Below are 12,424 nucleotides of genomic sequence, written 5' to 3' on the forward strand. Positions count from 1 at the left end.
CCGCCTCATCCAACGCTCTAGGACCGGACGGAGCGCAGCCGTTGTACGTTTACCGTACGGCTGCCCCGCCAGGTCCTCCCCCCACTCCCGCATAAGGCGCGACTCCCCTGCCGGCGAACCGCCCGGATCTCCTCTGTCGAAGGGTTCTCTCCGAGAGCCCTCCTACCCGAGACGTAAGAGAACACCTCGGCGAGAACCGACGCCACAAGATCCCAAGGCGGATCGCCGGCAAGAGCCGTCGCTGCGGCCCAGGAGACCGTACGGTACCCCCTAACCACCCTCACCGCGGGCGCCCTTTGCGCGGAGCGCAGAAGGGCCTTGACCCCGCGGCTCATCGGGCGATCAGCCCAAACGGGAGCACCGTACGTGGCTATACTCCGACAGACCCCAGAGTATAGCCGCCTGCAAGCTGCGCTGGGACCTCCGAGGTTCGGGAGGAATTTCCCCAGCGCACGTGCCGTCCTCATGACCTTCGGCACCAACTCTCTGAAATGGGGCACGAAGGTCCACCCTCCGTCAAGGGTGAGCCCCAGATATTTCATGGTAGGGCTCACCCTGACCCTCCCTCCTCCTATGAGGAGGGTGGCACCCGGCGGGGGTCCTTTCCGCCCAGTCCCGCGGAAGAGGAGGGCTTCGGTCTTGTCGATTCTGACCCGAAGCCCCAACCTCTCTATGCGGCTGACCACGAGAGCAGTTCCGACCTCGGCCAGCCGCGCCGCCTCCTTGTAGCTCCGTCCCCGGGATAAGACGAGGGTGTCATCAGCGTAGCATATGACACCCATCCCGGGGAGGAGGCGGCTCCGCAGGACCCAGTCATACCCGACGTTCCACAGGACAGGTCCCAATACCGAACCCTGTGGAACGCCGTTGTCGACTGTCCACCACTCTATGGACCCCCTCCGGTTCTCGACTGCCACCCTCCTCTGGGAGAGGTAGCTGCCTAACAGCCTCCTCAGATACAGGGGCACTCCGAAGTATACGAGTGCCGCCTGTATCGCGCTGTGTGGGAGGCTGTTGAAGGCGTTGGCGATGTCCAACGACACCGCCAACACTACCTCTCCTCTGCGTTCCGCCTCTTCCGTCACCGCCCTCAGGCGTTTGAGGGCATCAACGGTCGACCGGTGGGCTCGGAACCCGAACTGGGACTCTGAAAGTCCCGGTCCCGAGCCTTCCTCCAGGTGCCGAACGAGACGGGTGGCTATAATCTTCTCAAAAGCCTTCCCCGCCTCGTTCAGCACAACCACCGGTCGCACCGCCGAAGCCGAGTCCGGACGCCGGCTGCCTTTCGGAAGTAGGCATAGCCGGCCTTCCTTCCAGGCCCTCGGGAACTGCTCGGACCTCAGACAGAGGTCGAACAGTTCCCTGAGGGCTCCTCCGAGGTGCACCAGGGAGAGGGCCAGAACCCTCCCGTGCACCCCGTCCGGACCCGGTGCGCTCTTCTTACTCTGGAGGCGAGCCAGAATCGCCTCCATTTCAGCCTCCGTGACGGTGGGCGGAACGCGGTCGCCCTCTTCCAGCGTCTGCCGAGCCATTCTGGGGGGAGTGAATCCCGCCGGGGCGTCGGGGAAGAGTTCCCCGACGATCCCCCTCACAACAGCCGGCTGGAGCACCTCCGTGATGGGGGCCGACTGGGCGCAGATTTTGTTCCGCGCCCGCTTGTACGGTCGGCCCCAGGGGTCTCGATCGAGCCCCTCCACCAGCTCCAGCCAGGCTGCCTCTTTGGCTCGGCAGATGGCCTGCTGCAGGATCAACTTTTTCGCCACGTAGACCCTGTACAGCCGGCCATCACGCTCCTCGTCCTGGGGGCGGCGTCGCCTGCTCCGGGTATATGCCCTCCTGGCCCCGTTGCAGGCGACCCGGAGGTCGGAAATGTGGTCCGACCACCAGTACACCGCACCCCGCGGGGGTGGACGTCCAACGGGGGGCATCGCCGCTCTGCAGATGTTATTGAGAAAGTCCCCAAAGCGACTAGCCCCCTCGTCCACCCCCAACTCTTCACTCCCCGGGAGACTCCAGCGGCCGACAACGGCCGCTTCCTCAGCCAGCTCCCGGTTGAGCCTTGACAGGGCCCAACGCGGGAACCGACTTCTCTCCCGGGACGACGAGGTACTCGACGCTGGACTCCGGCGACCGGCAGGAGTGGCAGACACTTCGAACCGTATGTAGCGGTGGTCCGAAAGCGTCTCCACTCCTGCCTCAACCCTCCATCCCTCCACTCTGCGTGCGATGGTCGGAGTGGCGAACGAGACGTCCACCACTGAACCTCCCAACCGTCGCACGCACGTCTGGACTGTCCCCGTGTTGAGTAGGGACAGCCCGGCAGTTAGCGCCCATTCCTCCAGCTCCCTCCCTCTGGGTGTTGTGAGGGGATTTCCCCACGCCGTGGACTTGGCGTTGAGGTCCCCCATCACAACCACCTGTAGAGGCGCTAACTGCCCTACCACCGGCCCGAGAGAGTCGAGAAATCTCTCAAAGGCCGGCAGGTCGCGGTTCGGAGAGAAATATACCCCGACTATGGCAATCTCCCCCCGAACCGCCGCCACATACCCGTGGCCCCTCGCCTTGACTGCGAGGGGGGGCACGGCGCCCGGCCGCGTGACGATCGCCACGGAGCCGCCCCTGTCTCCCGCCCAATGAGGTAGGGCAGGGACATAGTACGGCTCCGCTATGACCGCCACGTCAACGGCCCACTCCACCATGGACTGCAGGAAGAGGTCCTGAGCCCCGGCGGAGTGGTTCCCGTTGGCCTGCAGGAAACTGAGATGTCCAGCCATTATTCGGACATCTCAGCTCCCGACGCCCGCCTCGAAACCCCCGCCCTTTGTGGCTGGGCCGGGAGTTTCCCACGGGTGGATGGGGGGCGGCACGAATGACCCCCCATAACATGGTCCGCCGGCTTGCTCGCGTCAGCGCACACAGCGCAGCGCGGTGACGCGGAGCACTGGGCGGACTTGTGGCCCTCCTTGCCGCAGCGGTAGCACAAACCGCTGCGGTCTTTTGGACTGGGGCACGCGGCCGCGACGTGCCCCGTTCCCAAGCACTTGAAGCAGTGCTTGGGTCGTGCCTCCATGTGCGAGAGCCGCACCTGGCTCCACCCGACTGACAGGCTGCCCAGCTGCAGCAGCTTTTTAGCCGCCGCAGCCGGCACCTCCACCAGGGCGGAGCCTGTGCCGCGGGGCCCAGGTCGCACGCTACGAACCCTGACCTGGGCCTCGGTGCAGCCCCCCTCCTGCGCGACCGCGGCTATCAGCCGGTCCGCGGTCGTCGCGTCGTTGAGGCCCGTTACTCTTACGTCCGTGAATTTCACGGGCCTCGACACCTCTGCCTCCTCCGCCAGCACAGACTTCAGCTTAGCGGCCAAAGCGTCGGCTTTGTCCGCGCTGGCTGAGCCGGGCACCTCGATGATGCGGGCCCCTGTTGCCGATGAACGGATTTTCAGGGGCCCGATACCCAGCTCCTTCGTATTTACCTCCCTCTCGGCCCTTAAGAGGACCGACAAGTAGGTCGCCCCCTTAGCCGCTGCTTCAGGCCGTAACTTCAACATTACGGCCTGTGAGCGTGGGAGCGCCACTTTCTTGGGGCCCTCCTTAGGGCCCGCCTTCTTTTTTGGTTGTGGCGCCGGTGTTTTGGGTACCGGCACCACTTCCTTCTTTTTGAGGGCCTTGCGGCGGACCACCTCCGTCCACCCCGCCGCAACGGCCCCGGCCCTGGCAGTTATCGCCTCAGCCCTTCCACCGGAGGTGGATGGACCGAAGGCGGTCCAGGCAACCTCCTTCCCCCCCTTTGATTTCTTGGCCTTCCCCTTGGAGGGCGCAGGGAGGGAAGGGAAATCATCCTCTGACACTAATATTACCGGTGCCGGTGACGCCGGTAAAGGGGCTGAGGATTTGGCCCCTCTTTGTATGGCCGCCTGGCGGATCGCCGCTCTGGCAGCCACGGCGACGGCCGAGTTATCTCCCGCCAGGGGAGGGCGGGCGACCTCTTCCCGCCTAAGCCGGGACTCCAACGCGGTCAGCCGTCCATCCACCAGGTTGCCCACCAACCTGGCGATGTTTACTTCAAGCGCCTGAAGCTGGTCCTGGCCGACCGGCCCACCTGCCTTAACCGCCGCCGCCCTCTCCCTCATCATCTCCTCGTATTGGAGACGGTGAGCGCGTACCTCTTCTTTGAGACCCGCGTTCTCCCTCTGGAGCCGACCAATGTCGGCTCTGAGGCGGTGGGTCTCTTCAGCCTCGGTGCGCGATACGAGCGCATCCAGGGACTCCCTCAGGAAGGCAGAGGCCTTCATAATTCGGGACGAGTAGCCCCCTTTGAGGTTTCTACTCTTTCCCACCAACTCTTTGATAAGGTCGAGGCTTTTCTCGGCCTCGACCTTTATCGCCTCCGCTCCCATTGCTTGCAGGTCCAAAGGGACCTCCCTCCCCTTCCCCTTCGCCTTCCCACCCCCGTCACTCTCCTTTCGGAGCCTCTTTTCGAGGCAGGAGTCGAAGGCAGCCTCCGACTCCTCCTCCTTCCTTTCCCTTAAAAATTTGCGGGCTCTCGCCAGCGTACGGCCGCGGCCCCGCCTTCCCGACACTACCGGACCCCGAAACATCCCACCCCCGGTCTCGGTGTCGGAACCAGATACGTCCGAGAACAGCCGTTTGGCTCCTAACACCGATTCCGGGCGCGATGACATTGAGTCATCCGCAAACACACTCTCCTTCATCTCCTTACCCGGTATTTCCCCCGGGAACCCCCCCCACCATCATACTCTCTCTCACTCATCATCTCAACCACACTCACAACAACTTCTAACAAACACGAAAGCAAACGAAAAGCAGAAACGAAAAACGACGTCCGTACCCTGCAACGGCTCGAGCGAGACTACATCAAAATTATCCTTAACTAATCTCCGATATACATATCTAATCAAATCTTAATCAACGAGATTTTAATTTCGTGTCATATAAATTCTAGAAAAGTAATATAAATATTTAAAAAAAACAATGACAAAAAAGATTTATTAGCTTTCAAAGTCCGTGATAATACGCTTTCTTTAGAAAGCTATCAATGAAGAAAGGAAAATAAAAACGCATACTGTGTTAGAGAAATTAAATTATAATTCGTATTGAAGGAGCTGCAAGGTTGTAAGTTGGAAATGTACAAGCTTGTTTGATTAACGACAAACTCGCTTCTGTGATAGCGACCTTAAAATCTGACAATTGAATTTAAATATTTGTTAACAAAACATTATCACACAATATTAACTAAAATTTAAGATGTTCGTTTTAGTATTTGTTAATTATATTATAAAGGCTAAGGCTAATATCTAATTATTATTTTTGACTAATTGCAAGGTTAATAAAACTAGGATGCCTTAAAAAATAAGCAAAGACTTCAAAGTGCTACAGATTATAAATATTTTTTTTTATCTGTCACAACTCTTACGATGAAAGTTCGCGATCTACAAAAAGTTCGTACAGGTTTCATATTTTTTACATGACTTTCTTAGGTACAATAATAATACGCTTATGAAGCCATTTAAGATGAAGCCTTTTGGATAACAGAATAATACTTGGGGATTATATTAATATACAGATTATATTAATAAGTCAAAAATACCAAAAAAAAGAGTATTAAATAATTACAAAACGATTAAATATTAACTATATGTAGATTCCTTGCTTCTCTCTTCTCAACTTTGCAATTTTTTTTCATATATCGTTACATACTTAGGTAGAGCCTAGCTGTGATCAAATTCCTGCAGCTGGAACATAGGCTGGCTCGACCGGGGAAGTACCACCCTCTCACAGAAGATCGGCGTGAAGTAGTCTTTAATGGCTGCGTTTCGTCCGATGAGTGAGACAGCCGGTTGCCGTTTCGTTTTTCCAACTTTTCCTCTCCCTCTTCTCCAAATAAGAGTGGCAACGCATCCGCAAAATTATTTTGAGTATGTCCATGGGCGACGGCACTACCTCCATTAGGTAGGCCGTCTACTCGTTTGCCCCCTTTTTCATATAAAAAAAAAACGTACAGGAGACTAATTATGAAATACATATTCTTGTGAATTTTATCTAATATGATGTTATCAAAGTTAAATATAACGATTAAGGCGCATAATGTTATTCATATAATAATATTAAAGTCGCTGTGCACTCATTGCTTTATGCAATACACAGCAGTTACAAGTAAACAGCTGATGGCGTGTCAGTAGAGCACACTTTCGCTTAATTATTTTTACCGGTCGTTAAACTGCATTCAAAACTACACTACACTATTTAACTCCTTTCTAAATTATTTTTTTTTATAATTCACAATGAAATTGAAAGCATGACAATAATCACTGATAATTTATAGATTTGGATCATTTACTAATTTTACCGCTAGCATTGCTTACTTTGTCAGAGAATAAATAATATCTTCGTTTTGTTGCAATACCAGATTTTTTCGATTGATCTATGCAAATTCATGTTATAAAACAGAAAGAGATATATAAGATTTGATTTTAATTACTGTGTATGTGTGTTTGTTTATTTCAGTAGTGTATAACACCGAATATTACTGTCACATGATACTAGTCTTTGTTTTATTTCAAATGATTTTACTTATTACTTATCACAGGTATTCTCGTATATATATGAAACTGTTTTTCGGACAATGCACGCTTTTATCGTTTTGTAACTACATAATCCCGATGCTTCGCTTCCTTTACACTTTACTGCAATCGTGATCACTCGCAGACGGGATGTAAGTGTCTCTACACTGAGATCATTTAGATATAAAATTATAGAAATTTGAAAAGACGTAATATCCGAAAAACTTAGTTTCATTGAAACGTGTACATGAAAATCTTAGAAATTTTTTTTTTTATGAAACTACATAATATTCTCAGCCCTGTTTCCAATTAGCAAGGTCGCATGGCTATTGGTTTCAAGAACCGCTCGTTCGTAGCGGTTTTGACTCGTTTTTATCACTTGACATTCCTATTTGCCGTTCGGTCTCGTTGACGGCGAGGTATTTCTATTGACTGACGGGACAGTATGCTTAGCACAGGTTTGCAACGTTAAAAGAAAAACTAAAAACGCTGATTGTTTAGCATTTAACATGCACATCTTAACATATACTAATATTACTTATGAGTTAATTTCATGATAAGATCTATAATTTTTTCTTTATATAAACCAGTAAAGAACTGGATGCAAAGTAAGGGGAAATAACTAGTATGTCATAATAAACTATTTATTAAGTTGTCACTCAGTCCGGATGTATTCTAGATTTAAGTTAGCTTATGCAATGTATCGTACGATCAACACGCAATACCTAAAATTCAGATCCGTTTGCATAACTTAACCGCTGTGTTCAGCTTGAAACATACAACTTAATGATATATATATATATATATATATATATATGTGTATATTTCTGTTCTATAAGTTTAATTTGTATAGAGCAATTGAAAAAAAATCTGGTATTGGAACTAAGCGAAGACATTATTTATTGTCTGACAAAGTAAGCAATGCTGGCGATGATTGTGATGCTTTCAATATCATTATGAACAATAAAAAAATCATTTAAAAAGGCGTTAAACAGTTATAAGAAATATAATTGAGACATTTATAGCAAAAACATGACTGGCTCCATTCTATTCATATTATAAATTCGTACGTTTGTGTGTATGTTTGTAAACCTTCCACGCACAAACTATTGTACGGATTTCAATCTAACTTCACTATCGTTCTTAAATAAAAATAATATATTAATGTTATTTATTCCAACCTATTTTCTTTTGAAACGTGTTTAATAATTTTCTCTCTAAATTTATTGATATATACAAATTTATGTTTCTTTGTCGCTACAGTACACCCTTACTATTCAGTCGTACGATAACAACAGAAAAAAAACCTAATTTTGATTTTGTCGTCTACACAAAATGTATAACTATAAGCGTGAATAAAAAACCTTGTGAATTAGTACGAAAAAATATCATAAAAGATAATTTCAAAAGTGTAAGAAAATCCATCGCCTTTTAATAAACGCACAATACATTGGTAACCTTTACGTTAGACTATTGTGACATTTCGGCGGCCAAAATGCCGAAATCGTGAGCTATATAATATATAGATAATCTATTGTACAAACATTTTTATTATTATTATTATGTTCTATAATGTATAAAACAAAATAAACTTTTAAAAATTACGTCACTACTTTTTGTATTGTAAAATCTAAGTAACAAAGGCTTATTTTTCTAATATCAATTATTATCGTTTAAAAAATTTAATTAACGTAATAACTTCGAAAGTCTTTTATAAAAATTCATAAATAATTCCTTATTTTTTGTTTCTAAATAAACTTTTATATAGAACTTAACATTTTTTTCTTTTATATTATAATAAAGATTAATGAAGTAAAAACATTTTTTTTCAGGGCAAGTCGGTTATCCGTCCGATAGCGTTTAAGCCGCTGGGCGGGCGCCTCTCTGCGGGCGGGGAACGCTATGGCTCGACACCCGTCCTAGCAAGTCGCCCGCCGTCGCTGATGACCTTATACGGTAGTAAGTAAATTATAGCTTCATACTCATTTGTACTGATTAGGGAATGCGGAAAAAGTTGTCCTGAGAGGACTTCTATAAGAATTAATCCTTCGTAGCTATTAATCCTTAATAGCTACGTATATGGAAGTCAATTGATTCTGAAGCTGTTTTTTAATTCCTAGACAGCACCAAAAATATTTCTCAAAAATCCGCATCCGCCGACGCTTGTATATAAGTAGGTGATTTAAATTCAGACTATTGTGCACCCACTCGAAGAGAATAGTTTGAAATAAAAGTCAAGAAATCCTGTCCTCATCTCACACCGTTACTTCTGTTTACTTTTCTTTTAATAATTTAATATAAACAAATGGTATATGATTTATAAGTTTTCGTCACTGTGTAAAAGAATATCGTACGTGTGAAGGTTCCTCAGACGTCCGTGAGGCTCGTTGGTGTGGGTCCCCACAGCCAGCGTCACTGTCCGCTCTGCCGCCACCTCCGCTCTCCGCTCCGCTACATCAGCGACACCACTCAGCTATTGTGTAAGTATAATCATTAAAATAAAATAAATTAAATCTCTTCATCCGTTTCATATAAATAACTTATACTGAATTTTTACACCTAATTTATTTGAAAGAGATTTTTTTAATAATAATTTATATATATATTAATTGATTTAAAATCGTACACACTATTTCGCTTTTGATACACCAAAATATGGCCAGCTTTGAATGTCAGAAAACTTATAGGTAAGTCTTACTGAACGTAGAACAGATCAACTTCGAAACTTAAAAATTTTAATAATCAATTGTCTCGTCTATAATAAAAAATATAAAAACTTTTTAGATATTTTTATCGTAATTTCCGCTTACTTTAAACAATACAACTTATATTAAAACATAATGCATGTATCCGTTTGAGCCTATAAGATTCTTCCCATGTATATTTGATAATTACCACTTTTATTGCCCGCATCCAAAAATTTAAACTCGGTGTGAAGGACAAATTGTTTGATGGTCACTCAATTTAAAGTCGTTGACTCCGTCCATCTAAAAACTATCGGAGAAATTAATCATAGCTATAAAACATCCGATACTAATTCCTAACAGGATTTAATTATAATAAATCATACATATTATACGGCGTCTTATAATAATATTATGAAACACATATTTTAACATAATTTCTTCAAACATAAATCACCGGTGAAAGTAAATTTAATAATATTTTTACAACACCGCTATCAGAGAGGCCACATAATTATTCAAAAAAAAAATCGCTATCTCTATTTGTGCACTCAAAAATAAATACTTTCATTCGTGAATAACTTTAACAGGTCATATTTATAACATATATTATATTCATATTATAAGTGTGTAAGATTTTAAAACGTGCTTAGGAATTTCTTTATGTATTAGACGTATGGTGTACACGATATCACGTCTTAAATGACGTCACTTGATTATTAAACGGACTATTTTATTTCAATACACCAATATTATACTAATTCCGATATTGTTTACGTTTGCTTCTATTGATTTAATATAGTTTTGACGTATTTTACAATAGTTTTTTTTATGTATGTCTTTTCGTATGTCAATGGAAAATGTCAAAGTCAATAATGAGATCTAAGATTTTCGCGAGTATTCATTTAAATGAAACTAGTATTATTCGTCTGCCCGTGATCACGGTTGCTGCAAAGTAACCGAAACGTCGGGATTATGTAGTTTTTTAAATAATAAAATCCGCGTAGTAAATCCGAATAATACTAGTTTCATTTAAATGTCAAAGTCAAAGTCACTATCAACATTAATGTAAAAAATAGTTAGTAGAAGGATATTCAAACTACAATTACGGTTATAATCCCTGTCTGAACTCGTAACTAAGGAAAAGGAAGTAATTTGTTAAGCACAAGTGTTTTTATACACTATTGTCATTCACTATTAAATGTCGTATTTTATCTGTGAATATATTTTTAGGTATATGTGTAGTTCTCCATTTCTGCCAGAGATTTACGCATGTGATTACTTCGGCTTAACTAACTTGTAAATAAAGCACGCTAATCGGCTGTAACGTTTTACGGTTCAAACAGATTTTGTAATTATATTCGCTGTAAATAAATATAGTTAGCGACTTCTTATATATATAAAAAATTTTTCACATATATAATAAGTATTAAAATTTAATATTTATATTTTTTTTATAAATTTGGTAACTTTAAAGTATATAATAATCTGAATGTTCGGTGACTATTAACGTAAATCTATGAAAAAAACTACAAACACAAAAATCTTAAAATAGAACATTCTTTATACAAAAAAAACACTTGAAAAATATTGCTATGAACAATAGACAATGTTTCAAAAACACGACCACAGAGGCACTATTAATATAGTATGTTTTTTAGTTCAACAAGTCGCGATGTAAAAATTTTCAGTCGAACAGTTGCGTGTCATACAGCATTAAACTTACAAATACAACGTTGAATGAAGAGTAAAAGTCTCGTGGTCATTTCCCCGACACCGTCACATAAAATTCAGAACTAATTTAACACTATCGTTTGTATATTTTACACTTTTATATCACAGTTAAAACAACACACCAAGTTATTGTGAATTTAAGAGTAGATATATCATCCACAGATTATATAAGTTGTTGTTTTTATTCTATGTCATTACATAACTATGCAAATGTTTTTATTGAGCTAAATATTAAGTACTCCTTCAAATTGTTGCTTGATATTGAAGAAGACTACTTAAGTTTATTTGATTTGATGTCATAATATTATTTTTTTTGTCGTAATATAGATAATAAATTCTAATATATTAGTAGGGCTGGCTGATTGATCATTGCTTGAGATGAAAAAAAAAAAGTTATATTTTTACGAAACTTTGTTTTATACGTATAAGTACTTATGAGTTTTATTCATAAGATCACGTTGAGACTACCATGTGTGATGACTACTTACTACTTATACTTTCGTCATGAAAAACATACAACAGTATGTTTAGTTTATGATACAAGCCCACAAGCTCTTAGTACGAGTAGTCTTACACTTCTTTCAATATCGTTCTATAACCAACATTTCGTATAAGCCATTATTTTTACATACATATACACTAAAGCACATTAATTATCAATCGATATAATTCCAATAGATAATTATTGATAATAATAGTGACTCACGGCTCCGTCCGATACTTATTAAAGATATGAATGGTGGTTATACATGCATCCTCGTGTTCCTTAACAAGTGGACGCGGGCAGCTAAAATGTAGCTGGGATGAATCTAAATAAATTGTTTAAAAAAAATTAGTTTCCAATTTAAGTTATATGTTAATTATATTTCATTTTATTGTTCTTAAATTATTTCATACATACAACACGTTTATAAAATAAAAAAATTATCAAATTTTACATAATTATTCATGTCAAGATTCAATTTCCATCACAAAAAATGTTTCATCTTCTAAAGTAAAACAAAATTACTTTTCATCATATTATTTTATTTTAATATAATTTTTATTTATGTCAAGGCCATGAAATATTAATAATATAAATTGTCAATTAAACACGGACTCATTGTAGTTCCGAGTTAAATTTTATCGCTCACAACACGCTCGCTTTAACATTCACAAACGTTGCATAGTCGTGTTCGCTCGCGTTTTGTTTGTGAAGTTAGTGACATTTGTGATGTGCTTAAGGATTTTTTACAATGTTAAGGTGAGATTTTATATATATAAGTTATATTATATATGTCAAAGAATATTTCCATTATATGTAATAATATTGTGATCGATTTGTGCAAGTCAATTAAACATAATCCGAATTCAAGATTCTAGATATGCGTTCGCGAGAAGATAACTATACTTACGCTCACATGACAGTGTGACATGTGTTATTGTAATT

The 12,424-nt window shown here is 43.2% G+C and overlaps 1 protein-coding gene across 2 annotated transcripts in view; it reads left to right on the forward strand.

The window, feature by feature from the left end:
• Positions 1–12,424, forward strand: part of LOC116769421 (leucine zipper putative tumor suppressor 2 homolog) — a 58,482-nt gene that overhangs the window by 38,986 nt on the left and 7,072 nt on the right. For both annotated transcript variants that reach the window (XM_032660505.2, XM_032660506.2), the window contains 2 exons: positions 8,410–8,536; positions 8,940–9,057. In XM_032660505.2, the coding sequence (XP_032516396.1) occupies positions 8,410–8,536; positions 8,940–9,057 (245 nt within the window). The remainder of the gene's footprint in view (positions 1–8,409; positions 8,537–8,939; positions 9,058–12,424) is intronic.

This window comes from Danaus plexippus, chromosome 14 (genome assembly GCF_018135715.1).
Source record: "Danaus plexippus chromosome 14, MEX_DaPlex, whole genome shotgun sequence".
NCBI classification, from domain to species: Eukaryota; Metazoa; Arthropoda; class Insecta; order Lepidoptera; family Nymphalidae; genus Danaus; species Danaus plexippus.